The 27155-nt window shown below is 42.3% G+C and overlaps 1 protein-coding gene across 2 annotated transcripts in view; it reads left to right on the top strand.

Moving 5' to 3' along the window:
* Positions 1-27155, top strand: part of Ddx46 (DEAD-box helicase 46) — a 45458-nt gene continuing 18303 nt past the window's right edge. For both annotated transcript variants that reach the window (XM_050143884.1, XM_050143885.1), the window contains exons 1-13: positions 1-187; positions 4140-4328; positions 5419-5562; positions 9183-9279; positions 11976-12141; positions 14012-14163; positions 14972-15085; positions 16008-16173; positions 16728-16848; positions 18452-18627; positions 19464-19585; positions 23273-23351; positions 24994-25076. In XM_050143884.1, coding sequence (XP_049999841.1) covers positions 171-187; positions 4140-4328; positions 5419-5562; positions 9183-9279; positions 11976-12141; positions 14012-14163; positions 14972-15085; positions 16008-16173; positions 16728-16848; positions 18452-18627; positions 19464-19585; positions 23273-23351; positions 24994-25076 — 1626 coding nt within the window. In that variant the 5' untranslated portion in view covers positions 1-170. The remainder of the gene's footprint in view (positions 188-4139; positions 4329-5418; positions 5563-9182; positions 9280-11975; positions 12142-14011; positions 14164-14971; positions 15086-16007; positions 16174-16727; positions 16849-18451; positions 18628-19463; positions 19586-23272; positions 23352-24993; positions 25077-27155) is intronic.

The raw sequence follows: 27155 nt of genomic DNA on the forward strand, positions 1-27155 counted from the left end.
CATCCTGTTTTCGTTGGCCGCACTCTGATGGCGGTCCCTGCCGGACCTCTGGCCAGTGCGTAGGGCCGGTCCTCGCTCGGCACCGGGAGGGCTTGGCGCCCCCCTCCTTTGTCCTCTTGACAGGCCTGCGCGTCGTCTCCCAGGGCGCAGAACTTCTCGTGGCCGGCAGCATGGGCCGGGAGTCTCGGTGAGTCCGCGGGCGAGCGGTTTCTTGGGCTCCGAGAGGAGCGGGTGAAGGTGGCGGCGCGGCGGGTGTGGGGCGGCCCCACGTGTGGCCGCGGAGGAGCCGGTCACCTCGGCTGCGAGGAGGCGCTGCTGGCGCGCAGGGCCGTAGAGTCCCCTGTACTTGCCACAGCCGGATCGAGCCCTGACCTGGAGCAGCCTTCCGCAGCTCAGGCCGCCCGGTCACCGACGAGCAGCCTCATCACCTCCGTCAGCCCTGACCCCGGCTCGCACTCCCTCATCGCTTCGCCTTTGCAACGTTGCTTACTCCGCTCTGTAGTTTACTTTCGTGCGCGCGTCGTCTTCTTAAGTCATTTAAAAGGAGCGTGTGGGCAGACTTTTTTTTTTTTTTAACCGCACCTGCAATATGTGTACGAGCGACTCTTATTGGGTTGCAATAAACACTTGTTTCATGGACATTTACTTCGCAGATAGATTCCGTATTACTTTGTTACCCGCTTCTTGTCTTTTTAAAACAGTTCACGTGCGCACCTTATTATAACTATAACTATAATTATAATTAAAGATTCTTCAAAACTTTAGGATGTTGATAACAGGTTCAAGATCTTGAGGTTATTATTATTATTATTATTTTGGCTTTTCGAGACAGTTTCTCTGTAGCTTTGGAGCCTGTCCTGGAACTAGCTCTTGTAGACCAGGCTGGCCTCGAACTCCCAGAGATCCGCCTGCCTCTGCCTCCCGAGTGCTGGGATTAAAGGCATGCGCCACCACTGCCCGGCTTGAGGTTATTATTATTATCTTGAAAGATACTTTGGTTCAGTGCCTAGGGAGGATGACAATTTTGCATTGTTTTAGTGCTAACATCACTTTACCGAGGTCATTATGACTTAGGTTCAGGAACTGAGCAAAGTGTGAGTGGAGCATCGTGAAATTCTGCGGATATAAAAGCCAGTAGCGGCATCCGGATAAAGGCAAAGGCTATACCACCTTGACTACAGACAGTTCATGTGACTGTCTTTCAAATTTCTCGAAGACGTTCTTCATCTGGCTAGACCAGAAATCTGGAAGCAATATTTGGCCCATTCTCACCCACGCTGCTCATTTCTAGTTAGATTCTGCACTGTTTTCCCATTCCTGCCTCTGACTTTTGTTTTTTCGGGACAGTGTTTCTCTGTGTAACTATGAGGCCTGTCCTGGAGCTCACAGCCTGTCTTGACCAGGCTGGCCTTGAACTCAAAGAAACCAGCTTGCCTCTGCCTCTTGAGTGCTGGGACTAAAGGTGTGCACCATCACTGCCCGGCTCTTGAATTGCCTTTCTTGATCCTGCCGTTATAATTATTATATTTGTATTGCGGGAACCAGAGTGACACTTCAAAAATAACGATATAAGAACTTGCCATTTTTTGCCTTAGTTTCCATTGGATCTTTAGAGATGAAATTCTGGCTCCCCAGACCTTTCCTACACAGGCCTATTTCACCCATCTTACCTTTATACTGTTATTTTTATGCCGTACTTGGCTGATGTTCTTGTTTGTTCAGGGAGCAGTGGTGGCTCAGAGGTGAGGGAGAGCAGGGTGCTTGAGAACAGCACCAAGCTCAGTTTTTGTACATACCGAGCTTTCCTGAAAGATTGGAGAGAGGCAGGAGGAGGTAGATCCTGAGAAGTCCCAGAGAGTGAGTGGATTAACTCCTGTGAATGGCAGCCTCTTGAGGAAGCTGCTGTGAGTTGATCTTGGGGCCTCACACGTGTCAGGGGTGGACCACACAGCCTGTGCACCCAGCACAGCCTCAGTTTTCTGCTTATTCTGGTCAAATGTGAAGACATCCAGCTCTTCCTAGTGCCCTCATACTTGACATCATTAAATCTAGTCAGTGCTCGTGCTCTGGGCTGTGTTTTTGTTTTCTTTGCAGATCTTGATATATTTCAGCAGTTCCGTCACTGTCTCTTAACCTGGATGGTTAAATGGGTTCCTCCCTCCCTCCCTCCCTCCCTCCCTCCCTCCCTCCCTCCCTCCCTCTCTCTCTTTCTTTCTTTCTTTCTTTTTTTGGACAGGGTTTCTCTGTGTAATCCTGGCTGTTGTCGAACTCACTGATGTTTGTCTGCTTCTGCCTCCCACCTCCTGTGTTTAAAGGTGTGTGCCTGGCTTAAATTTTTTTTAACTTTTTTTTTTTTTTTTGACACATGGTTTCTCTGTGTAACTGGCTGTTCTGGAACTCACTTTGTACACTAGGCTGTCCTCGAACTCGCTGAGATCTGTCTTCCTCTGCCTCCCAAGTGCTGGGATTAAAGGTGTGCGCCACTTCCTTCCAGTTTATTATCTATTTTCTTGTAAGAAAATTTATTCATGGGTCTGGAGAGATGGTTGAGTGGTTGAAAGCACCTATTTTTCACCGAGGGGATTTAATTCTAGCTCCCCCATGGCTCACAGATGCCTGTAATGCCAGTTCTGGGGGATCTGATTCCTCTTTCTGGTTGCTTAGGTACCTGCACAGATGGGATGCACACACACATACTGAGACACATGAATATACACATACATAAATTGAAAGTATGATATACGTGATCTTTCCTCAGTCTTAGTAGCTGGCACTGCAGGAGTCTGCCATTGTTTGTGGCCCAGTAGCTTTCCATCTTACTCAATGAAAGACGTAATCATTGTAAGACCCTCTGACTACTTCGTTATTTCTCTGATCTCTTTTTTTTTTTTTTTTTAAATATTTATTTACTTATTATGTATACAATAGTCTGTCTACATGTTTGCCTGCAGGCCAGAAGAGGGCACCAGACCTCTTTACAGATGGTTGTGAGCCACCATGTGGTTGCTGGGAATTGAACTCAGGACCTTTGGAAGAGCAGGCAATGCTCTTAACCACTGAGCCATCTCTCCAGCCCATTTCTCTGATCTCTTGAGTGGTTTTTCTTTTTTCTTTTTTCTTCTCTTTGAGACAGAGTCTCACTATGTAGTCCTGGTTAGACTGGAACTATGCCGCCTGTTTCTGCTTCCTAGTTGGTGGGATTAAGTTGTGTGCCGCTACACTAGACTACTGTCTTAACTTGTTTAACCATATTCCTTGCTGCTATTCCTTCATGTGCCAGTCCAGATTCCTTCCCATGAGTTGACTTGTGAGTCGTTTGCCTGGAAGGTCTCCGCTGTATGTCCACATGATTCCTGCTTTTATTTCCTTCGAGGATCTCTAAAAATGTTACTTTATTAGTGAGCTTCTCAAGTTGTCTGATATAAGATGTCAGTGTCGGGGACCAGCTTCAACAAAAATACAACTTGCCAGGGTAGGGGGGTGGGGATCAGAAATATAAGTAAATAGCACTGGGAGGGAGTTTTAGTGAATATTAAAATTGTTGCATTGAATTTTCTTTACACTTTTATCCCCCCCCAACACCAAGGGGGGGAGAAGACAACAAAAAACTTCTTTAACATGAACAAAGGACAACCCAACAGTTAATTGTTTTAACACTTTGAGACATTAAGTCAATAGCATTTTGTTGTTTAGGTGGTGAAGCCATTCTAGACCAAGTCCTGAAGGCAGCCACTCCCAATGTCATACTTCCTATTCACTTTCTTTTATTCTGAGCAAGTTGTCTGTCTCCAGTGCAGTACTTGACATGTGGTGGTGCAACTTCTTCACTTGCCTGTGGTCTCTTTTTTTCCAGAATATAAACTCCTCTGAAGAGCTGCCATTCCAGCCCTTTTGACAGGGTTTTATGTTGTAACCCAGACTTCAAACCCTGACCTCAAACCCCTGATAGTGATCCTCCTGCCTCAGCCTCCCAGGTGCTGTGCATGAGGTACTGTGTGTGGCATCTTTCGCGACTTCCCCTGCATATGTACTGTGGTGTAGTTCATTTCCTCCTAATCAAACATGTTTTAATTTGCTACACATAGAAGTAAAATACAAGCTGCTTGCTAAGCTTACTCTTTGGTTCGGTACAATTCTAGCCACTACCGCAAACGCTCGGCATCACGAGGACGGTCTGGAAGTCGGTCTCGGAGTCGCTCACCCTCTGACAAAAGAAGTAAACGTGGAGATGACAGACGCTCTAGGAGTAGAGATAGAGACAGAAGGAGAGAGAGGTCTCGCAGCAGGGACAAAAGAAGATCGCGGTCCAGGGACAGGAAGCGCCTGAGGTAAGACATTCTTCTGAAGACCACTGGTTCCTGACAGATGGAACTGTTGAAATCAGACAGTTTTGTATTCTGTGTTCACAGACAGTTTCCCACATTCAGTCAATACATATTAACTGAATTAATCATTTAACTTTTTGTTTTGTTTTGGAGACAGGATTTCTCTGTAGCTTTGGAACCTTCTTACAACTAGCTCTTGTAGACCAGGCTGGCCTTGAATTCACAGAGATCCACCTGCCACTTGCCTCCCGAGTGCTGGGATTAAAGGGGTGCACCACCACCGCCTGACCTTTTTTGTTTTTTTTGTTTTTTTTTTTTTTTTGAGACAGGGTTTCTTTGTAGCTTTAGAGCTTGTCCTGGAACTTACTCTCTTCTGTAGACCAGACTGGCCTTGAATTCACAGAGATCTGCCTGTCTCTGCCTTCCAAGTACTGGGATTAAAGGCATGTGCCACCATTGCCTGACTGATATTTGAGTTTTTATGTGAAAATAAAATTGTAAGATTTTTAGATCAAGAACTTTGAAGCTGGGCATGGTCGTATACGCCTTTAATCCGAGCACCAGGGAATCAAAGGCAGGTGGATCTCTTATGTTCCAAGCTAGTGCGATCAAAAAAAAAGAGATATAGTGAATTGTCCATATTTTCTGGATGAGGAAGTGGGGTGCATGGAGTTGGGGTGCACGTAGTGACCAGCAGCTCACTGGTCTTTTAGCACAGGCTCTGTGCATCTTCTTGATGGGCTCGAGCTTCCCCCGCTGCTGGGGTTAAGGTCTTGCACAGCTCATCGAGTGCCCCAGAGCTGTGCTGCAGCCCCAGCTGTGTGCTGTCCATGAGAATTGGTTTTGCTATAGATGGCAGGTTTAAAGTGTTTATTGTTACAACTTGTTATGTTTGTTAGCAGATATCATTGTATCCTCAGGTTTCCATTGATCTTTGTAAGAACTAGCCTCACTTGTGTCCTGTTTAGCTGAATTGAGAATGCTGCTCTAATGTTGATCCTAATTTTAAGAAACTGTTTTCAGTTTGGGACAGCCATAATCTGAAATAATAACTCCCTTTGGCCACAAAACAAATGAAATTTCTCCTTTTCAGGCGCTCTAGAAGTAGAGAGCGAGACAGAAGCCGAGAGCGAAGAAGATCTCGGAGCCGAGATAGGAGGCGTTCAAGGAGTAGAAGCCGGGGCCGGCGATCCCGGTCCTCCAGTCCTGGCAGCAAAAGCAAGAAGGCTGAGAATAGGTAACACTGTCACTGACCCTATCTGCTGTGTAATTGTACAGTTCATCCTTATCAGTAATGCAGAGCCTGACTCTTGCTATCAACTGTTGGCAGAACTTTTATTTATTAGGTCATGGGGCTTATAATTCAGCTGGAGATTAGTGGATTCTGCTGGTTTTAAACACTACAGTGTACCCTTATTTAGTACATATTATTAATGGTGAGAAGTTTTGTAAATATCTCTTTGGGAATTGAGTGTCTTTTGTGGAGGCAGCGATGAGTATTGAAGTTGGCGTGCTGGTTGCCAGCTAGGCAAGCCCTCGGTATTTGTTACATCCTTGGCATCAGTTTCTGTGCGTTGGAGATTGTTTTCTCAGACAGTTAAGATGTTTGTTGACAACTTTTTTAAAGATTCTTATTATTCCTGTATACTCTGTGTGTGTGCCAGTGGAGGCAGGAGGCCTCCTGCTGGGGGTGTGGGAATAGTGCTCCTTTGCAAGAGCAGACAGCTTGTGCTATACCTTATTGAATTGCTATTTGGAAAGTGTGGCCTTTGCTTGTGTAAGTTAAATGTGTGTGTCTTGTGACGCTGGCAACACTGAGTTGAAAAGTTCTTGTTAGCCCTGCGTGCGTGCTCTTCAGTCTCCTGGCACGTCACCGCTTCTTCCCTGCAGCCAGGAGGCTGTGGTGGCTTTCTTGTTTCCCGTTCCCGTCCATTCAGTTGTGGCTACCTTTCCCAAATTGTTTTGCTCTAGAAGTTATACTTTGATTTTACCAAGGCCAGTGCAATACTTCTGGGATTTCATGAAATAAAAAATAAACCTTAGTCCTGGCAGTCGGGAGGCAGAGGTAGGCAGAGATCTCTGAATTTGAGATTAGTCTGGTCTATATAAAGTTCAGAACAACCAGGGCTCTCTAGAGACAGCCTGTCTCAACAAAACAAAACACACACAAAGAAAGAAAGGAAGATGGAGGACGTATGGAATTCTAAATTTTATCTCTTCATGTGGATGAGTTCTTTGCCTGCACATGTGTCTGTGCAGCGTGTGCCGTATGGTGGTCATGGATATCAGAAGAGTGTGCAGAATCCCTTCAAAAGGGAACCACACATGGTTGTGTGCTGACATGCAGGTGGGCTCAACCAGAGTCCTGGAAGAACAATTGGTGCTTTCTACCACCGGGAGACCTCTCTCTCTCTATCCCCTGCTTTATCTCTTGACCATGGTTATGGGAATGTGGATATCTGTTACACAATGATTTCAAATTAATATTCCATTCTCTTGCCCTACCTTCTATTTTATATTGAGACAGGCCCATGTGTGCAGTCCTGGTGGCCTCTGCCTCCCGAGGATTGTTAATCTTTCACTCTCCTGGCATCTGTCTCCCTGGGCGAAGCCTCTGCTGACCTTTTCTTTATTTTTCACCACCTGTGCGTGCATGGAGTTCAGTGTAGGAAAATGAGTTTAACATCAGAAAATCAGTCTGATATTCTGTATATTAGTAATTTTAAAGAGAAAAGTCATTTAATTCAGAAAGAGTTTTTTCTATTTTTCTTTCTTTTTCCTGAGACAGTGCTGGATTGAGGCACATGCCACCACTTCCAAGCTTTTTTTTTCTTAATGTGGGGATTGTGTGTGTGTGTTTTATATGTTCATGTGTGTATACTTGCCTGTGTGTACACATGTGAAGAACTGTACTTCCTTAAATGTCCTATTTATTTTTTAAGATTTATTTATTATGTATACAGTGTTCTGTCTGTCTGTATGCTTGCAGGCCAGAAGAGGGCACCAGAGAACTCAGTACCTCTGGAAGAACAGTCAGTGCTCTACACCTCTCTGGCCCACCATCTTTATTTATTTTTTAAGAGCGTGCTTTTCTGAATGTGCCGTGGAGGTTTTCAGTGAATTCCTGGGAAACTAATCTCATGTCTTAACTTTCCCTGGGGTTGTGGACCCATATTCAGGTTCTCAGGCCTGAGCAACAAGCAGCAATTTACCCATTGAGCTGTCTCCCCCCCACTTTATTAAATTTAACATATCTATGTTTTTGAACTTCTTAGCAGACGTGAATAGAAAGATATTTTACAAACTGATCATAAGACTAGAAATAGGGCTGGAAGCGATGGCCGTCAGTACTCATATTTGAGATTTTAGCCCAACCCCAAGCCCTCAGGTTAATAAAGTTTAGGGCATGGTGTGCACTTGTAATCCCAGAGATAGGGAGGAGACAGGCTTACCAGTGGGTCTTGCTGGCCAGCCAGTCTAGCCCAAATCACCCAACTGCTGGCCAGTGAGAGACCCTGTCTCAACAAATAAGTGACAGCTTCTAAGGCATGCTACCCCAGATTGTCCTTTAGACTCTGTTACACGCATGCATGCACACATATGAACACATGTACAAACATTCCTGTACTAAAGAACATACACATTAGAAAGGCAAAAGACAAATTAGATGGCAAAAAAAAGCTAACTGGTCAGTCTTACAGTTGTTGTTGGAAAATGTCTTTTCTTTTTTTTTTTTTTTCCGAGACAGGGTTTTTCCGTAGCTTTTTGGTTCCTGTCCTGGAGCTAACTCTTGTAGACCAGGCTGGCCTCGAACTCACAGAGATCCACCTGCCTCTGCCTCCTGAGTGCTGGGATTAAAGGCGTGCGCTACCACCGCCCGGCTGAAAAATGTCTTTTCGTCTCTGAGTATGTTTGTCAAATTTGAAAGGCTATCCAGAAATTACTCAGAAACACCAGTTATGAACAGAAGAGGAGAGATGGGATATTTGAGTTTTAGGTATATGAATGTTTTGCCTGCATATGTGTCTGGATTCCTGTATACAAGACCTGCACTGACCAGAAGAGACCTGCTTCAGCTGATGTCACTTCAATGTGGCTGCTGGGCACTGAACTTGGATCTTCTTCAAGAACACAGTGCACCTTACAGCTGAGCCAACTCGTTAGCCTGATGTCAATTAATTTTTTATATCATTAAAATTAAGCCATTTTACTAGAGGCATAGGTCAAATTTTAGATCCATTGTGATTGTATTATTACATATATGAATTACTAAAATTTTGCAATCCTAAGTTTTGTTATTGTTTTTCTTAGACAAATTTCCTAATGTTTAGTAATTTTTTTTTATTAGTGTTAAAAGATTACTTTCTTCTTATGCCAGGTATTTTTTGTTGAACTATGACAATGTGCTGATTATTAGAGAAATAAGAAAATGAGATCCAAGTCTGTGGGTTTTTTTTTTGTTGTTGTTTTTTTTGTTTTTCGAGACAGGGTTTCTCTGTGGCTTTGGAGCCTGTCCTGGAACTAGTTCTTGTAGACCAGGCTGGTCTCGAACTCACAGAGATCTGCCTGCCTCTGCCTCCCAAGTGCTGGGATTAACGGTCCAAGTCTGTTAAATAGTCTAAAATGAGTTTTCCAGGACCTTCAGCTGGCTCAGTGGTAAAGAAGCTTGCTGCTGAGGTTTGAGCTGACTTTGATCCCTCATTGCCAATGGAGGAGAGACTTGACTTGTGCAAGTTGTTCCCTGACCTCCACAGGCATTGTCACACATACACATTACTAAATATGTCATACAGTGAAGAAGAAATGATGCCTGTGTTTCCCAGTGCTGGTATTTTACTCTCTTTTGTTCTTTGGTAGGTCTAGATCCAAAGAGAAAGCAGAAGGTGGGGACAGTTCTAAAGAGAAGAAAAAGGACAAAGACGACAAGGAAGATGAGAAAGAGAAGGATGCTGGGGTATGTTCAGCTTGGAACAGGTCTGCAATGGCAATCTTGTTTTCACAACAGACCAGGCTGGCCTCGAACTCACAGAGATCCTCCTGCCTCTGCCTCTCGGGTACTGGGATTAAAGATATGTGCCACTACCACCCAGTGAAAAAATTTATTTTTTCCAAATTGGTTAAGTATATTTATTTATTTATCGGTCTTCTGCCTGCATGTATATTTGCAAGCCAGAAGAGGGCACAAGATCTGATTAGAGATGGTTGTGAGCCATCATGTGGTTGCTGGACTTTTGGAACAGCAGGCATTGCTCTTAACCACTGAGCTCCCTGGGCAAATAATTGTTTCTCTTTCTTTCTTTCTTTCTTTCTTTCTTTCTTTCTTTCTTTCTTTCTTTCTTTCTTTCTTTCTTTTTCTTTTCCTTTTCTTTCTATTATTATTTTTTTCTTTTGGAGAGGGGTTTTGAGACAGGGTTTCTCTGTGTAACCGAGCCTTGGCTGTCTCTCTGTAGACCAGGCTGGCCTTGAATTCACATAGATCTGTTTGCCTCTTTCCCAAGTGCTGGAGTTACAGGAGTGTGCCACCATACCTGACTGATAATTTTTCCTTTTCTTTTCTTTTCTCTTCTTTTTTTTTCCCCCAAAACAGGGTTTCTCTGTAGCTTTGGAGCCTGTCCTGGAACTAGCTCTTGTATACCAGGCTGGCCTCGAACTCACAGAGATCCCTCTGTCTTCCGAGTGCTGGGATTAAAGGTGTGTGCCACCACCGCCAGCTGATAATTATTATCTTAATGATACTCTTTTTCTTTAGTTTTACTTTTAAGTAATTTATAACAGTAATATAAGCAGATAAAAGTCTTGAAGAATACTTTTAAAAACATTGCATATTTATGTTACCTGTTTTTACTCAGAAAATGTGATCAGCCCATTTAAAACTATCAAATTAGCCTAAAAACTATATACAGATTTTAGTCATCTGGGACCAGCACAGTGGTTTAGCTGGAAAAGCAGTTATTATGGAAGCCTACCTGAGTTTGAATGAAACCCACATGAAGGTGGGAAGAAAGGCAGACGACACATTGTCTGCTGCACCCATGCTGTGGTGTGTGCAGCCCACTGTCATGCGTATGTAAATAAATCAAAATGAAAAGGGTTAAGGCACACAGTGGTGTGCTTTCCTTTCTCATATCCTTGCCAAGGTTGGGATGTCATTTTTATCAGTCTAATAGGACATAATTTATTTTTAAGATTTATTTATTAAGCATACAATGTATTGCTGGCAAGGAAGGCACCAGGTCTCATTACAGATGGTTGTGAGCTACCATGTGGTACCTGGGAATTGAACTCGGGACCTCTGGAAGAGCAGCCAGTGCTCCTACCCTCTGAGCCATCTCTCCAGCCCCAGGATATAATAATTGTATGGATGTAGTCGGACTTCCTTTGAGTCACTAGCTTACAGATAATAGCACAGAGACTTTCTAATTAGGAAAGCTTGGCCTTAGCTTAGGCTTTTTCCCTAACTCAGATTAGCTTGTTTCTAGTAATTTGTTCTGTCACCTGCCTCGGTTACCTCTCCTCTGTACATAATGGCCAACTTTCAGTGTCTCGCTGGTGTCTTGTTCCCCTCTCTTCTTCCCATAATCCTCTGTCTCTCCCCCTGGAAGTCCTGCCTATTCTCTCCTGTGCCTAGCTATTGGCCATTCAGCTCTTTATTAAAGCAGTCAGAAGGCCCCTTTGGAGAGACACATCTTTACAGTATACAGAAAGATTATCCCATAACATGTTTTTTTTTTTTTTAATTTTGGATTATTTTATATTATGACTATTGTGTGTGTGCCTGCTGCCTGCATAGGCCAGAATAGGGTACCAGATCTTTAGGAACTGGTGTTAACTGATGGTTAGAAACCGTCATATAGATGTTAGGAGTCAAACTTGAGCCTCCTGGAAGAGCAGTCTTAACTGCTGAGCTAACTCTCTAGTCTCATTTATTATATTTCTTTATTGAACGTGCCTTTTGTTATGACTCTTCCTTGTTCTCTCTTTCCATCGCTCCTTCCCTCACTGCCTTTCTTTCTCAGGGTCTTGCTGTATATCACTCAGACTGGCCTGGAACTAACCCTAGCCTTCTGCGGTTACAGGTGCTAATGACCAGGAGTGACTTTGTAATTCCAAAATTGTATTACGTTTTGTGGGGGTTACACACATGGCATGCCATGGCACAAGTGTAGCCCTCAAGTTAACTTTTAAGAGTTGATTGTCTGCTTCCACTAGATGAGTTATCCATATTGAACTGAAATGATCATTCCTGTTAACAGGTGCCTTTATCTCCTGAGCCATCCACCCCACTGGCCTTGCTTTTAATATAATAGGAGGGTTAATTATAAAGATGGGTGATTACTAAATCTGGTTTGCATTTAGGAATGTATACACACATCCATTTTTCTTTTTTTATACTTTTGAGAACTTATTAAAACCTCATATAAGCTGTGCAGTGGTGGTGCACGCCTTTAATCCCAACACTCGGGAGGAAGAGGCAGGTGGGTTTGAAGTCAGCCTGGTCTACAGAGTAAGTTTTAGGAAAGACTTCGTAGCTGAGAAACCCTGTTTCAGAAATAAACAAAACAAACAAACAAAAATCTCATGTGGAGTACACTTGCTAATTCTGATTTTGGTTTTCCCTCTTTCTTTCTTTTTCTCTTTCCCTCCCCAAAGAACTTTGACCAGAATAAGCTGGAGGAAGAAATGAGAAAACGAAAAGAAAGAGTTGAAAAATGGCGAGAAGAGCAGCGTAAAAAGGCCATGGAAAACATAGGGGAATTGAAGAAGGAAATCGAGGAAATGAAACAAGGGAAAAAGTGGAGTTTAGAAGATGATGATGGTATATTTGGGAAGTGGGTGATGTTCATTTTTAAAATTGTGGAAAACGTGCACAATGTTGTATTTACATTTTAACATTTTTACCCATCTTCCCTGTTGAACAGAGAGAGGGTCAAAGCCAGGGCTTTCGGCATGTCTACCTAATGCTCTAGCCCTGAGCTAGTTCCCTAGGTCTACTTTAACCCTCTCAGGCACAAAATGGTAAGTCTAGTTATTTGCAGTACATTCAGTGCTGCGTAGCCCTCATCACTGTCCATTTCCAGAGCTCTTTAATCATCCTGCGTGGAAACTCGACCATTGAAGATCTCACCATCCTGCCTCCACACTGCTTTCTGTCTCAGAGAAGTAGCCTATGTTCCTCCACATGCAGCCATACTATTGGTGTTTTTCTGTGTCTGGCTTTTTAGTTTGTCACATTGTCTTGAAGTTTCATTCATATTGAAGTATTACTCTAATTTCTTCTGTGTGGCTGAGTATATGTACATGACATGGTCTCTCTATATTATCCCCAGATGGCCTAGAATTTTCTGTATCAACCAGGCTGGCCTTGAACTCTGCCTTCCAAGTGCTGCAATTAAAAGTGTGGCCATTTATTCCTGGAAATATTTTCTCTTCCTGTTTAAGACAGGCTTCCTCTTTCTAACCTTGGCAGGCCTTGAGTTTGTGAGTCTCCTACTTCAGTCTCCCAAACACTGGGACTATGTACTGGGCTGGTTTATCTTTTCACTGGCTGTTGATGCTTGAGTTGTTTGCACAGAAATATTTGACTTTCTTTTACAACTTTTGTTTTTTTGTTTTTTTTTTTTAACTCTTTGTACCTGGAGGTAGATTTTCTGGATTCGTACTAAGCTAAGGTTATTGTAGTTTTAGTCATAGGGTCTCACTGCTGTTGTAGCCAGCCTGGAGCTTCTGTACTCAAGTGACTCTTCCCTTAATGCTCTGAGTAGTTGGGACTGTAGGGGTAAGTCACTGTGCCTGGCCATAATGAGATTTTTAAAGACCTTCAATTACAGAGTAGCATCCAGTAAGAATCACTGATTTTACTTGAGAACACACAGTTGTCACATGCGGAGTTTGTAGATGGCGCTCGAGTATTTTCCCTCAGTGCAGCTGTTAATGAGAGTAAGCGCTCCCCTCATGGTTCCCCATCATCAAGAACTCCAGCCAGGAATCCAGCCCGCTCTTCTGCTCTGTGAGAGCAGAGCACCAAGGCAATACATGTATACATTCACATGTTTGTCTTTAAAAAGAGAAATACACTTCTAACTTTTATGATTTAAGAGAGAAACATTTCTCCTGCCTTGTCTTGTGCTTCTGAGGCTTAAACCCAGGGCTTTGTAGGTGCTGTCAGGGCACTGCCCCATTGCAGTAGTGGAAGTAATAGAATGGGTGTGGCATGTCTCCTCTTTAAAAAAGAATTGTAAATGGGCTGGAGAGATGACTCAGAGGTTGAGGGCACAGGCTTCTCTTCCACAGTTTCTAAGTTCAATTCCCAGAAAGCACATGGCTCACCACCATCTGTAGTGAAATCAAATGACTTCTGATGTTCAGAAGAAGATAGAGCGCTCATGTACATAAATGAGTATATCTTTAAAAATGTTTTAAGTTATTTTTATAATTATTGAATTATTTAAAATCATTAGTTTGTGCTTGTGTGTAACTGCATTCGCATGCTTACATACACACATGCACACGCACACAGAGAAAGATCAGATCTCAGCTTCCAGGAATTAGTTCTTCCATCATGGGACGTGGACTTGGCCTCGGTTGTCAGACTTGTGCAACACAAGCTTTTCCCCACTGAGCCTGTCACTGGCTGTGTATTTCCCTTTGAAACATGTGTACAAAGAAAATATGCTCTGCTGTTTTAGATGATGAAGATGATCCTGCAGAAGCTGAGAAGGAAGGGAATGAAATGGAGGGCGAGGAGTTAGATCCATTAGATGCCTACATGGAGGAAGTGAAAGAAGAAGTGAAGAAGTTTAACATGAGGAGTGTGAAAGGCGGTGCGGGCAATGAGAAGGTACGCGGCTAGCTGCCGGGAGCGCTGCCTTTATCGCTGTTGCTCTGTTGACCTGCAGGTTTGTTAGTGGGGATTCTAACGTCAAGTGATCATGGGGTAAAAAAGTGGGCTGTATTGCTGGGGTTGTTACCTGAAACCACGTGAGTCTGTTAAACAATCTTAAGAATTTATTTAGGTATAAAATGGGGTAAACGCTCACTGATAGAGATTAGACTCCGCCATGATCCAGCTGCTGTGCCCTGCTATTCTGTCCAGGGGAGCTGGGGTCCATCCTCCTGAGCAAGAAAGTGAGAGTGCACTCTCCCTCCCCATCAGCTTCTAAGGGTCACTACTCACTCAGACAAGGCCTAGCCCTACGGCTTGCTGCCCCAAGGTCATTGGCTAAATGGATCAAAATTCTACAACAGTGGTAGCAGCAAGCCTTTAATCCCAGCACTGGGAGGCAGAGGCAGACAGATCCCTGAGTCTACAAAGTGAGTTTCAGGACAGCCAGGGCTACAGAGAAACCCTGTCTCTAAAAAGCAAAAAGCAAAAACAAGCAAAAAATTATTGTATAAACTTACACGTATAAACTTATATGTATAAACTTACAGTTTTGTGTTTGTTAGTGTATCTATGAACTATTGTATAGACACATTGACAAGTTCGCAGAAAACCAAAGCTTTCTTGGTCTTCTTAAAACCTAAATCATGTTAGTTTCAATTACATTTTGTAGGATTGAACATTGTCTTTTATCTGGTGTCCACATGTTTTAAAATCTATTTTTTTTTTAACTTTTGCAAAATATGGTAATCCTTTTTTATTTTAGAAGTCTGGACCAACCGTCACCAAAGTGGTTACTGTGGTAACAACCAAAAAAGCAGTAGTGGATTCTGATAAGAAGAAGGGAGAGCTGATGGAGAATGACCAGGATGCCATGGAGGTGAGTCTTCAGTCTGACTTGGTTATGCTCATGTCCTAGGAGCATTTATTGCAAACCGTCGGTGTTGATGTGCTTCGCAGTTAGTTACCAGGGCAGGATCTCAGAGTATAGCAGCGGTGTAACTGCGTTGTGTCCTACGTTTCCATTCTCTGCTTTATCAGCTCGTCTCAGGCATGCAGCAGAAAGACAAGTGAAGCAGTAATGTGAATGGTATTTCTTCCTAGTAACCTCTAATGTAAAGGTCTAGATAATGAAAACAGCAGCAAAACCTCAGTGGTGTTTCTGAGAATTATATGGGGTTTGTATTACTATTAAAACTTTGAATAAAGAAAAAGATACTAAGTTGAAAACTTTTTTTGTTTTTTTTGAGACAGGGTTTCTCTGTAGCTTTTTGGAGCCTGTCCTGGAACTAGCTCTTGTAGACCAGGTTGGCCTCGAACTCACAGAGATCCGCCTGCCTCTGCCTCCCGAGTGCTGGGATTAAAGGTGTGTGCCACCACCACCCAACTCCAAGTTGAAAACTTTTATTTATTTACTTTTTTAGTTATAAACTGATGGGCCCATTAGCTCAGGCTTCTTATTAACTCTATAACTTATATTAGTCCATTATTTTTATCTGTGTTAGCCACGTGACTTGGTACCTTTTTTGGCCAGGCAATCACATCTTGCTTGCTCTTTGACTGGTTCAGGACTGTGGACTAGGCCTTCCTTCTTCCCAGAATTCTCCTGTTCTCCGGTTGAAACCTTTTTAAGGAGTTGATTTACCTATGTTAAAAATCATGGACATTCTTACTTGAGATTTTTAGGTTGTGCAGTCTTAATTTCGTGCCTAAGAAAGAGGAGGGTTTTGATAACTGGGACTGTTTTCTTCCGGAAGGAGAAATTAATAATGGACTTCCTTTTTTGTTCCTGAAAATTCAAGTATTCTTCAGAGGAGGAGGAAGTTGATCTTCAGACAGCCTTGACAGGCTACCAGACAAAACAGAGAAAACTTCTAGAACCAGTTGATCATGGAAAAATTGAGTATGAACCATTCAGAAAAAATTTTTATGTTGAAGTTCCAGAACTAGCAAAAATGTCTCAGGAGGGTAAGATGTTTCTGTTTGTTTGGTTATGTTATGGTGGCCCCCGGGAGGGTGTGTTCTACTCCGCAGAGGTAGCGTGCATAGGCTTGGGAGCTGGAAGATGTTTTGGAAGTATCTTTAAAAAGAGCAAAACGATAAGAGTCACACAGTTGTTCATCTGGGTAGAAGTACTGTCCTTGTCATATTCCGACAGTGTTTCTGTTGGCCCTGCTGGTGTGTGAGGCAGTGGTATGACTGCCCACCATCAGCCGGCTGTAAATGCGATCTGGAAAAATCATGCCACACCAGGTGGTTTTGTTGTCGGGCATTTATTATTCTGCTACAGTCGAAGAAAACAGGACAACCAGAGTATTGAAACTGAGGTATTTGCATTGTTCTTGATTTACTGCAGCAATTGTTACTTGGTCTCTCTGAGCTTTAGTGTTTCTCTGTAGCTCAGCTGTGGGATTTCTTTAGATAGCACTTAAACAAAGGTGAGGATGTTTGACCTCTGACTGCCTAGTGAACACAGCTAGATGGTACCAGCAGAATAGTTTCTAACGGGTTTTGTTTTCCAGAGGTGAATGTGTTTCGATTGGAAATGGAGGGCATTACAGTTAAAGGAAAAGGTTGTCCCAAACCAATTAAGTCGTGGGTCCAGTGTGGAATTTCCATGAAGATACTAAACTCCCTCAAAAAGTAAGTGGTTGATGGTTATGTACAGTTTTCAGTGTCCTGCTACTCCCCATGTTCCTTTCACACAAATATCTCTGGATTTCAGTTATATTCGTAACTTTAAATTTTTCTCTTAGGTGGAAGTTCCTATCCCAGGTAGTTGACTGTGCTAGGGAAATATTCTACTGTTGAGCTACATCTTAGCCCCAGGCTTTTAAAGAGTTTTGTAAATGTCTTTAATGAGCTGTAGTTTTAAGTGTGGAGTTGACCAATTGGAGTTTATGATCCAGTGGTATGTTTATGGGTTTGTGCAGCCATCTAGTTATAGACATTTCCATCAGTCTTCCCTGTCCTTTATTAGTCTTCTTCCATCTCCTTCACCCTAGGCAACCACTAGTGCACTTCCCATGCCTGTGGTCTGGCCCCACTGGAAAGTTGATACAGGCGGAATTACATAGTGTGTCGTCTTTCCTGACTGCTTTTTTTTTTTTTTTGGTCACTTGGTAAAATCACTATTTTCAGGTTCCACACTGTGGAATTTCTTAGTGCTTCATTCTTTCATTGTCAATTTAAAAAATTACTTATTTTAAAAACTGTGAATTTTGTTGTTGTTTGTCTCTTTATGTAGCCCTGGCTCTCCTGGAACTCAATGTAGACAAGGTTGGCCTTGAACTCACAGATTCGCTTGCCTCTGCCTCCTAGGTGCTGGGATTAAAGATATGCGCCACTGTGCTGACTTTTAAATATTTTTTTTATTTGTTTTTTTCATTTGTATTTTATTTTGTTCCTGCCTGCATGCTTGCTGGAGCACATGCACTGTGGCTTGTGTGGATGGAGATGAGAGGGTAACTCTGGGGAGTCTGCTCTTTCTTCTACCTTCAGATTCCACATATCTACTCAGGTTATCTGGCCTGAATGCAAGCACTCACTAAGCCTTCATGTCAGCCCAGCAAGATATAAACGGGGGCTTCTTTTGTTCTGCCCAGTCCTGAGGCCCTTTTAACATAATCATTCAGAGGCTTAATATTAATTACAGATGTTTTTGGTTTCTTAGCTCAGGCTTATCACTAACTAACTCTTACAACTAATTAACCCATTTCCATTAGTCTATATTTTTTTGTTTGTTTTGTTTTTCGAGACTGTTTCTTTGTGAAACAATCCTGACTGTCCTGGAACTCACTCTGTAGACCAGGCTGGCCTCAAACTCACAGAGATCCTCCTGTCTCTGCCTCCGGAGTGCTGGGATTAAGCGTGCACCACCACCACCTGGCCTTATTGCTCTATATTTTACATTGAGGCTTGTGACTTGTTACCTAACATCTTGCTTCCCCAGAGGCTATTGGCATCTCTCTGCCTCTGCCCTTCTTTACCGTGTATCTCTGCTTGGATTTCCCGCTTGGCTCTATTCTGCCTGGCTGTTGACCACATTAGCTTCATTAGTAACAAATGGTAATAAAACATATTCACAGCATACAGAAAGACATCCCCTCAGTACTTGGCTTTTTCTGCTGTCCACCAACTAATGTTTTATCAGGTGGATATATCACATTTAGAAGAAGTAATGTTTGTGGTCCCCTGAGGGTAGTTAATGCTCATGATTCTTGTCTTCTTTTTGTTTCTTTTTAAGGCATGGCTATGAGAAGCCCACACCAATCCAAACTCAAGCAATTCCTGCTATAATGTCTGGACGAGATTTAATTGGCATTGCCAAGACAGGAAGTGGAAAAACCATTGCCTTTCTTTTGCCCATGTTTAGACACATCATGGATCAGAGATCTTTAGAAGAAGGAGAGGGCCCAATAGGTACAAGTCTTCTCATCACATCATTCTTAGAAGTGCTGTTGTTACTTCAGAAAGACCTGATTCTTGCAGTTATTAATTATGACAATAAAGATGTCTTTATGTACATTTCCTTTATCAATATGGCAGTTTGGGGCTGATTTCCCCATACCAGCAGGTGGAATGAGAATCTTCAGAGCTCTGGTGTGACATCTTAAGAAGTACAAAAACAAGGCTGGCACAGCTCAGTTTTAAAACTGACCTGGCAGGTAGACCCCTCCTGCATCTCTCTGTTTATTTATGTTGAGGTGTGTTCTCAGCCCTGTATCACTGCATTATGAACTCGGCGTGGGAAAAGAAGTGTGCTTTCCTAGTGTGCCAGGGTTTCATGTAGGATTAGGTCTTCAGATTCAGATTTCTTCGCATTTTTGCAGTTACTACTTGCATATTTGATTAGGGAAAATTACTCAGCTCTTTCTGTGGAAACACACGGCACGGTGCATTCTCTGTACCTCTCAGAGCGATGTGCTTTGGGCAGCAGCTGTGGCTTCTGTAGCACAGAGTCACTTGATTCCCTTTGCCCTGTGATTTGCTATTGGAAACTATGTTCTTTTCGAGTGTATTTCTGAGGTTTGAGTATGCTGTGTAACTGTTATTTCCTCATAGCACGTTCTTAAGAATCCATTTGCCCTTTACCTTGGTTTCTGCCATTACTAAGTTTTTGAAAAACAGTTTTCAGATTTCCATAAAGACCAAACATTTTTCACTGAGACATGGGCCATCCTGCAGAGGTCCACTTTAGTGTTTTGAAGCATCTTCTGAAGGGTTGGGGTTAGCCTTTGACATATTTATCTTTTCAGCTGTCATCATGACTCCAACTCGAGAACTGGCTTTACAGATCACTAAAGAATGTAAGAAGTTTTCGAAGACCTTGGGACTCAGAGTGGTCTGTGTGTACGGAGGGACAGGAATCAGCGAGCAGGTAGTTAGAATAAACCACTCAGCCTTTCTGTCTTTTTCAGATTGAATGTTCCAGTGAGTTAAGTAATTCTTTCATTTTAGTGTTTGTATGTAGGTAATTCCCCTTAAAATATTTATTTATTATGTATACAATATTCTGTCTACATGTATGCCTGCAGGCCAGAAGAGGGCACCAGACCCCATTACAGATGGTTGTAAGCCACCATGTGGTTGCTGGGAATTGAACTCAGGACCTTTGGAAGAGCAGGCAATGCTCTTAACCACTGAGCCATCTCTCCAGCCCTCCCCTTAAAATCTTAAAGGGTTTTTGGTGTGAAATAAGTATAAGATTTATAAGTATAATAATTAAATAATTATAAGTGCCTGTGGTGTGCCTGTAATTCCCACATTAAGAAGACTGAGGAAGGAGGATCGCTAGCTTGAGGCCTTAGAACCATAAAGACCCTGTCCCGAGAAGGGTGCATGTGTATGTGTAGATGGGGCATCCCTGTAATCCCAGAACTCAGAAGAAAGCAGAGGCAGGAGGACCACTGCAAGTTTGAAACTGGCTTCCTATACATAGCGAGTTCCAGGCCAGCCAGGTGTATGTGTCAAGACCGTATCTTATATACCCTTGGCTCCTAAGAATGTGTGATATCATGCCAGAAGCATATGTTCTGTAGAGACTAGGCATGATGTGGCTGAATAAATAAAGCCCTTACATATTTAAATCTTGATAACAGAATTGAGCTTAAACATTCTTTCCACAAAACACAAAAATTGGTTGCTCTGTGATAAAAGATGGAACTTGATTGTGCTGATGATCTTGCCATGTGTATATAGACCAGAAAACATCATTCGTGTTTCTAAACTCCATTCTTTTTGGTGTGTGTTGCGGATTATTGACCCAAGGGCCTGGTGAATGCTAGACGGGAGTTTTGGTATCAGTGAGCTACAGTTCCCTGGCTCCCAGTACATGCACTTCATTGTTACTAATTGTTTCTCAAAACCCGGGGAAACGAAGAAAAATAATAAATCTAATATAGAATTTTGAAGTCTTTTTTAGGGGGGGCTCTTTTAGACAGGGTTTCTTTTTGTATCCCTGCCTGTCCTTTTTTTTATTTTTATTTTTATTTTATTTATTTATTTATTTTTTTAAATATTTATTTATTATGTATACAATATTCTGTCTGTATGCCTGAAGGCCAGAAGAGGGCGCCAGACCTCTTTACAGATGGTTGTGAGCCACCATGTGGTTGCTGGGAATTGAACTCAGGACCTTTGGAAGAGCAGGCAGTGCTCTTAACCACTGAGCCATCTCTCCAGCCCTATTTATTTATTTATTAAAAATTTCCACCTCCTCCCATTTCCCTCCCACTCCCTCCACCCCCTTTCCCCTCCCTCTCCAGTCCCTGTCTGTCCTCTTTGCTGTATTGCAGACTGGCTTTGAGCTCACAGAGATCCATCTGCCTCTGAAGTGCTGCGATTAAAGTTGTGCACCAACACTGCTAGGCTTAAAGTAGTTCTTAGCATTAATATGTGCTATGCCTGAGAATGCAGGTCTGCTTTTCCATTTTATAAGTGAAAAATTATGCAGAATGATGAAATAAGTTGACCAACTAGGTTAATTAGAGCTGCAGTTTGCCTTAGGACATGGTCCTGTAATTCCCAGACCAACTGTCTCTGATCCATGCTGGCTTCTTTAGAAGGTGCCAACTAATGCTATGTGTTAGTGCTAGACTTTCATCTTCGTTCATAATGATATATAGCAAAATTTTAGGAAGCTTTGACTGTCTTTGATTTAGCATTTTCTCATGACAGGATCTGTCTATGTAGCTCTCACTGTCCTTTGTGGACCAGGTTGGCCTTGACCTCAGAGATCTACCTGCCTCTGCCTCCCAAATGCTGGGATTAAAGGCATGTGTCACCACGCTTAGCAAGAAAGTGTATTTTAGAACTAGTGTTGTATGAACATGCCTTGGGAATTTTTTGCATTGTTGCTATTTTAAATATTTGAACTGTTCATTTTTGCCAGTTTATTTGACCATACAGCCTATAGTAAGAAATACATGTATAATTTTTTTCTTTTGATTTTTTTGAGACAGGGTTTCTCTGAGAAAACCCTGGCTGTCTTAGAACTTACTCTGTAGACCAGGTTGGACTTGAACTCAGAGAGATCCATCTGCTTCTGCCTTCCAAGTGCTGGGATTAAAGATTCCACCACTGCCCCGCTATAAAACAAATTGTGTGTATTTGTTTGTGACAGATCTCAGTTAGCCCAGGATGGCTCTGAACTTGCTGTGTAGCCGAGGATGACCTTGATATTTCCGGATGGATCTTTCTTTCCTATCTTCCAAGTGCTGCACTTACTTACAGGCCTGTGTCACCACATCTGGCAAGAAAACAAAATACATCCTAGAGCCTTTGCAGTGAGAATGGGTTGAGCTCTGCCACAGGGGCTTTAGGTTTCCACCAGACAGGCAGGCAAAGATGCTGCTGCCAGGCTTACCTTAGCTTTGAGATCAGAGAAGCATCTCAGGGCTCTGTAATAGAAGAAACAAAAAAAGTAAAAACATTAACAATAGTCTGTGTGTGAGTGACTGTGTTGGCTCTGTCAGGAACCATTACATTTTTTCCTTTTTTTTTGTTTATATTTTATAATTATACCTGTTTGTATGCACACGTGTGCGTGTGTACGCACGTGCGCGTCATGTATGTGTTTGAGTTTGCTTATGTGCTTGCCCACGTGCACATGCAGCCCTTGGAGTATAGTCAGAAGGTGGATATAGGAGTTGGTTCTCTCCTTTTACCATGTGAGATCCTGGGCAGTGAACCTAAGTTGTCATCCTGGCAGCAAGCACCTTTACCACAGCCCTATACTTTCTTAAATACTAAAACACATATGGGAGCAGTATGTCATCTGGAATATGATTTGCCACTCTTGCCGGTATCTGTGCTATAGGAGATGACTTTCAGGCCAACCAATATCCCAGAGTTGCAATTGCTTTAAGGCTGGAGAGATAATTCAGTGGTTAAGAGCACTGTCTGCTCTTCTAGAGGACTTGGGTTTGATTGCCAGTGCCCCAAGGTAACTCACAACCATCTGTAACTCCAGTTTTAGGAAGAGCCAATGCCTTCTTCTGGCCTCTGCCAGCATTGTATGTACGGGATGCATAGACGTTCTTACAGGCAAAACACTCACACTTGCAAAATAAAGGGCGGAAGGAAAGAGAATGACCGACCACTGCATGCATCAGTATAACCTGGTGCATCCATGTGTGTTTGTATAGAGCTCAGCAGAGCTTCCCGAGTCCCGTGCGCTGTTACTGTGTTTTCTATTGGTAAATGTCTGGTGTGGCTTAGAAGACTGATGTCCTGGTTTCCTAAATTTGGAAAGCATTGATCTCTGTGTTAGAATATGTATTTTATTGTTTATTTTGACCTCCTGTTCTTGGTTTTTGAGAAATAGTTGCAAATTAAAATCTGGGAAATTCTTGAGTTTCATTAGTTTCAAATTTCTGGCCCAGTTGTCATCCTGCTGCTCCCTGTCCTTCAGCACACTGGCAGTCCCAGGGCCACATGCCAGCCTCCAGTCTTGTATTCAGACTTTGTCTTACCTGTTGGAGCCACGAGTGGGCCAGCTGCTGTTTTCATATCTGTTGGAGAAGTCCTGATGACTATACTATGAAATTTCATCCTCTTTCATTAGATCGCTGAGCTGAAAAGAGGTGCTGAGATTATTGTTTGCACACCTGGTCGAATGATTGACATGTTAGCTGCTAACAGTGGTAAGTCACAGGTAGTTTTTTTTTAATTTGTTTTGTTTTCTTTTCCTTTTTAAACTTGACACATTTTTGTTAAAACAGATCTTGGAAACCAACAAATGGTTTCTATGTTTCTTCTTAAAGCTGTAATATCTTAAAGTGTGAATATTATTGTTGAAAGTATTAGTTAAGTTTTGGCAGTTCAGTATCTTTTCACAACTAACTTTGCAGTATATTATAGCATTTAACTTAACTTTTTTTTGGCTTATCTTTGCTTTTTATAAGGGTAACATCATAGTCTTTATTATAAAATTCTCCACAGGAGTTAGTATTTTATAATAATAGACAAATTAAGTTATTGCAGCTTCAAGAAATGTGTCTTTTGTAAATACTGCATGTTTTTAGATCAAATGTTATGTTTTGTTAAAATATTCCCTATCAAAACTGATACTAAACTGTTGACATTATTTAACTTCTGTGGAGAAAGGCCCTGAGGATTTATAGACCTGGGCTTCCGAGATGGTAACCGTCAAAGGTAGGTGACTTAATGCTCTTTCCAACCTTGTGAGACTCTTGGCGGCTGGAGATGTTAGTGTGAACACTGTATATTTAGTTTTTGAAGAAACAGCTGGCTAGAGGTTTCCATTGCAGCGTTCAGACTATTGTAACTGAGTGCTGGAACCGAGGAGTGCATGTTTGTACTAGTGTCCGCCTGAGCTTGGGGTAAACTTAATTCTCCCTGAGGCTGTTTGAGGCCTTGCACTTGTGTAGCAAGTGAAGGTTTGGGGATGAGTGCTGACTGTATAATTCCTTGTTTTTTCTCACTGTTATATTAATTAAACCTCCTGAACTTCATCTTGATTAATTTTACCTTTTTCCTTTATTTGTCTTTTTTGTTTACCTTTTAATAACTATTTTATACATATTTTTGCCAGGTGGTTGATTCTGCAGTTGATAGAAATGCTTACTGATCTTTGAGAAAGGAGTTTTTGTATTTTTAGTTTTTAACTGGTTAAGAAGCCAGGCTGTTTATTAAATCAGTGGCAGCAATTAATAATTTACTATATATCTTTGCATAGAAAAATGTATTTATCTGTAATGCATTTGTTATTTAAAGTTTGTGTAATATATTGTTCCCAGTGATTTTGAGCAGTTTGTCAGTGGTTTGACATGCCCATTTAAGGTGCTTCTGACTGTATGGTAGTAGGCTGTAAAGTGGCAGAGGCTCTCTGCCTCTGAAGTAGTTAGCACTGGAACCTGCTTTCCACACATACGCTGTAATCTCTAATATGTTTTTTTCTAGGTGATGCTGTCAGATAATGGCTGATGTGGCTCGATGCTTCATCTCAGTCTTAGTTTTATGATGTGTTTTGGAGAGGGCTGTTTTCTGAATTTTACAGGTTCTTCAGGCCCTATGATGGTATGCAAGAGGCGAGTTTGACAAAATAAAGGGCCTCATGTACCCACTGTCAGAAAGTACTTGCCACTAGATTAAGACTTTTATACCAAAGTTTCTTTTCACTGTTTAAAGAAACCTAACCTTCCCCTCTGCTTAAGTCAGGCATTTTAGTTCCCTTTATGGTTTTTTTGAAAGTTCTTGTTTGTCATCATGAATTGTGACTGATAGTTAGTGTTTTTTTGTCTTTCTTTTTTCTTTTCACCTTAGGTCGAGTCACAAATCTCCGAAGAGTGACATATGTTGTTTTAGATGAAGCAGACAGAATGTTTGACATGGGGTTTGAACCACAGGTAATAATTCCATTTCTTTGTAATTTTAAAGGTTTATTCTACCTTTAATTGTGTGCATGGTGTGTGCCTATGTGGTGTGTGCACACGAATGCCGGTGCCTGCAGAGGCTGGAAATGTCAGCTCATCCTGGAGCTGAAGTCACAGGTGATTGTGCGTTGTTCCATGTGGGTGCTCGGTGGGTGCCTGGAACTGGACCTGGTTCTCTGAGAGCTGTCTTTCCAGCCCCTCACTAAGGCTCTTAAGGTTTTGAAGTGTAGAGGGTTTGGTGATAGCTGTGAGAATAAGGCATCTGCGTGGTCTGGGAAGGAGCAGAGTGGCCCTGGACGGGACAGCTTCAGAAGCATAGTGGTTAGCCTTCTGATTTATTCCCATACCTCCAAAGAGACATCATCTGCCATGTACTACCATTGTATTTAGATTCAGATTTATTCCCATACCTCCAAAGAGACATCATCTGCCATGTACTACCATTGTATTTAGATTCAGATTTATTTCCATACCTCCAGAGAGACATCATCTGCCATGTACTACCATTGTATTTAGATTCAGATTTATTTCCATACCTCCAAAGAGACATCATCTGCCATGTACTACCATTGTATTTAGATTCAGAAACTGAACCCTTTTTTTGGAGACAGGGTTTCACTGAATAGCCATGGCTGTCCTAGAACTCCTTCTATAGACTGGGCTGGCTTCGAATTCAGAGATCCGCCTGCCTCTGCCTTAACAGTGCTGGGATTAAAGGTGTGCTCCGTCAACGTCCTGTTAGAAACTGAATTGTGAATGAGATATGAGTAGGTGGGCCTAAAAATCCAGGATTGTGGAATTCATGAACCATTTGGGGAGCAGTTAAATAGATGCAGTCCAGTTCACATGGAGCAGAGGACTTCAGGTTCTTTACGAGCTGTCACAGTCTTACAGTCTCAGCGAATGGGGCTGAAGGACTGAACAGGATCTGCTTCTAGGTAAAACTGGCTGCTTTGTCAGTGAGGGGCATAATCAATAGTGTCCCCCCCACCCCACCCCCCCGCAGTATTTAATATATATTTTGGACATGGCTGTATGTATCTGAAAGTCAGATGATGACTTGCAGTGGTCGGTTCTTTGCTTCCAATCCTGGTAGAGCCCAGGGATTGAATTCAGGCAGTCAGACTGGGTGGCAGGTTCCTTAATCTACTGAGCCAGTGTTGTTGTTGTTTTTCCTTTTTTAAAAGTTTTATTATAGCCTGTGGAGAGGAAAATTAGAGTGATAATTTTTGTGAGCTTTATTGGTTAAAATCATGGTTAGGTTAGTAGGGCTTCAGGTCATGGGCTGCTATTTAGATATTGGTAAATCACCATGACTAATACAGCTTCAGGAAGTGAGAGTTTATACTCTAGGATAAAGTTTATCCTCTAGGATGGCTCTGTTTGGATAGGATTAGGAAAGCAGTAGTATGTGTCTAGGCAGAAGTCTATTGATGGGCTAGAGAGGTGACTTAGTAGTTCTTCCAGAGGATCCAGATTTGATTTCCAGCATCCCACATGGCAGCTCACAGCTGTCTGTGACTCCAGTTCCAGGGAATCTGAAATCTTCACACAGACATACATGGAGGCAAAAACATGAATGAACATAAAATAAAAATAAATAATTAAAGAAAAAGAAGTCTATATTGAAGAAGATAAAGAGCCAGGCAGTGGTGATGCATACTTTTAATCCTAGCACTTGGGGGACAGAGGCAAGCGAATCTCTGTGAGTTCAAGGTCAGCCTGGTCTATAGAGTGAGGTCTAGGACATCCAGAGCTACACAGAGAAACCCTGTCTCAAAAACAAAAAGGAGAAAAGAATGTAGCATGAATTATAAAAACACAGAGACAGATATTGGGGTTCAAGCTGAAGATGAAAAAAGTAAAGCAGCCAACCACTAGAGAGACCTTTTACCTCTACCAGATCTTGAGACTGGAGGGGCGAGATAGATCCTGTCCTCACACTGCCTCCTCAGACTGCTTCAGTTCCTGTCTCCTACCTTATATTCCTCTCTCCACCCTACCATATCCCTTTCCGTTTCCGCCTCTCTAGTGCTGGGATTGAGGCGTGGA

This window comes from Alexandromys fortis, unplaced genomic scaffold (assembly GCF_014885135.2).
Source record: "Alexandromys fortis isolate MF-2015 unplaced genomic scaffold, M_Fortis_MF-2015_v1.1 scaffold_1, whole genome shotgun sequence".
NCBI lineage: Eukaryota > Metazoa > Chordata > Mammalia > Rodentia > Cricetidae > Alexandromys > Alexandromys fortis.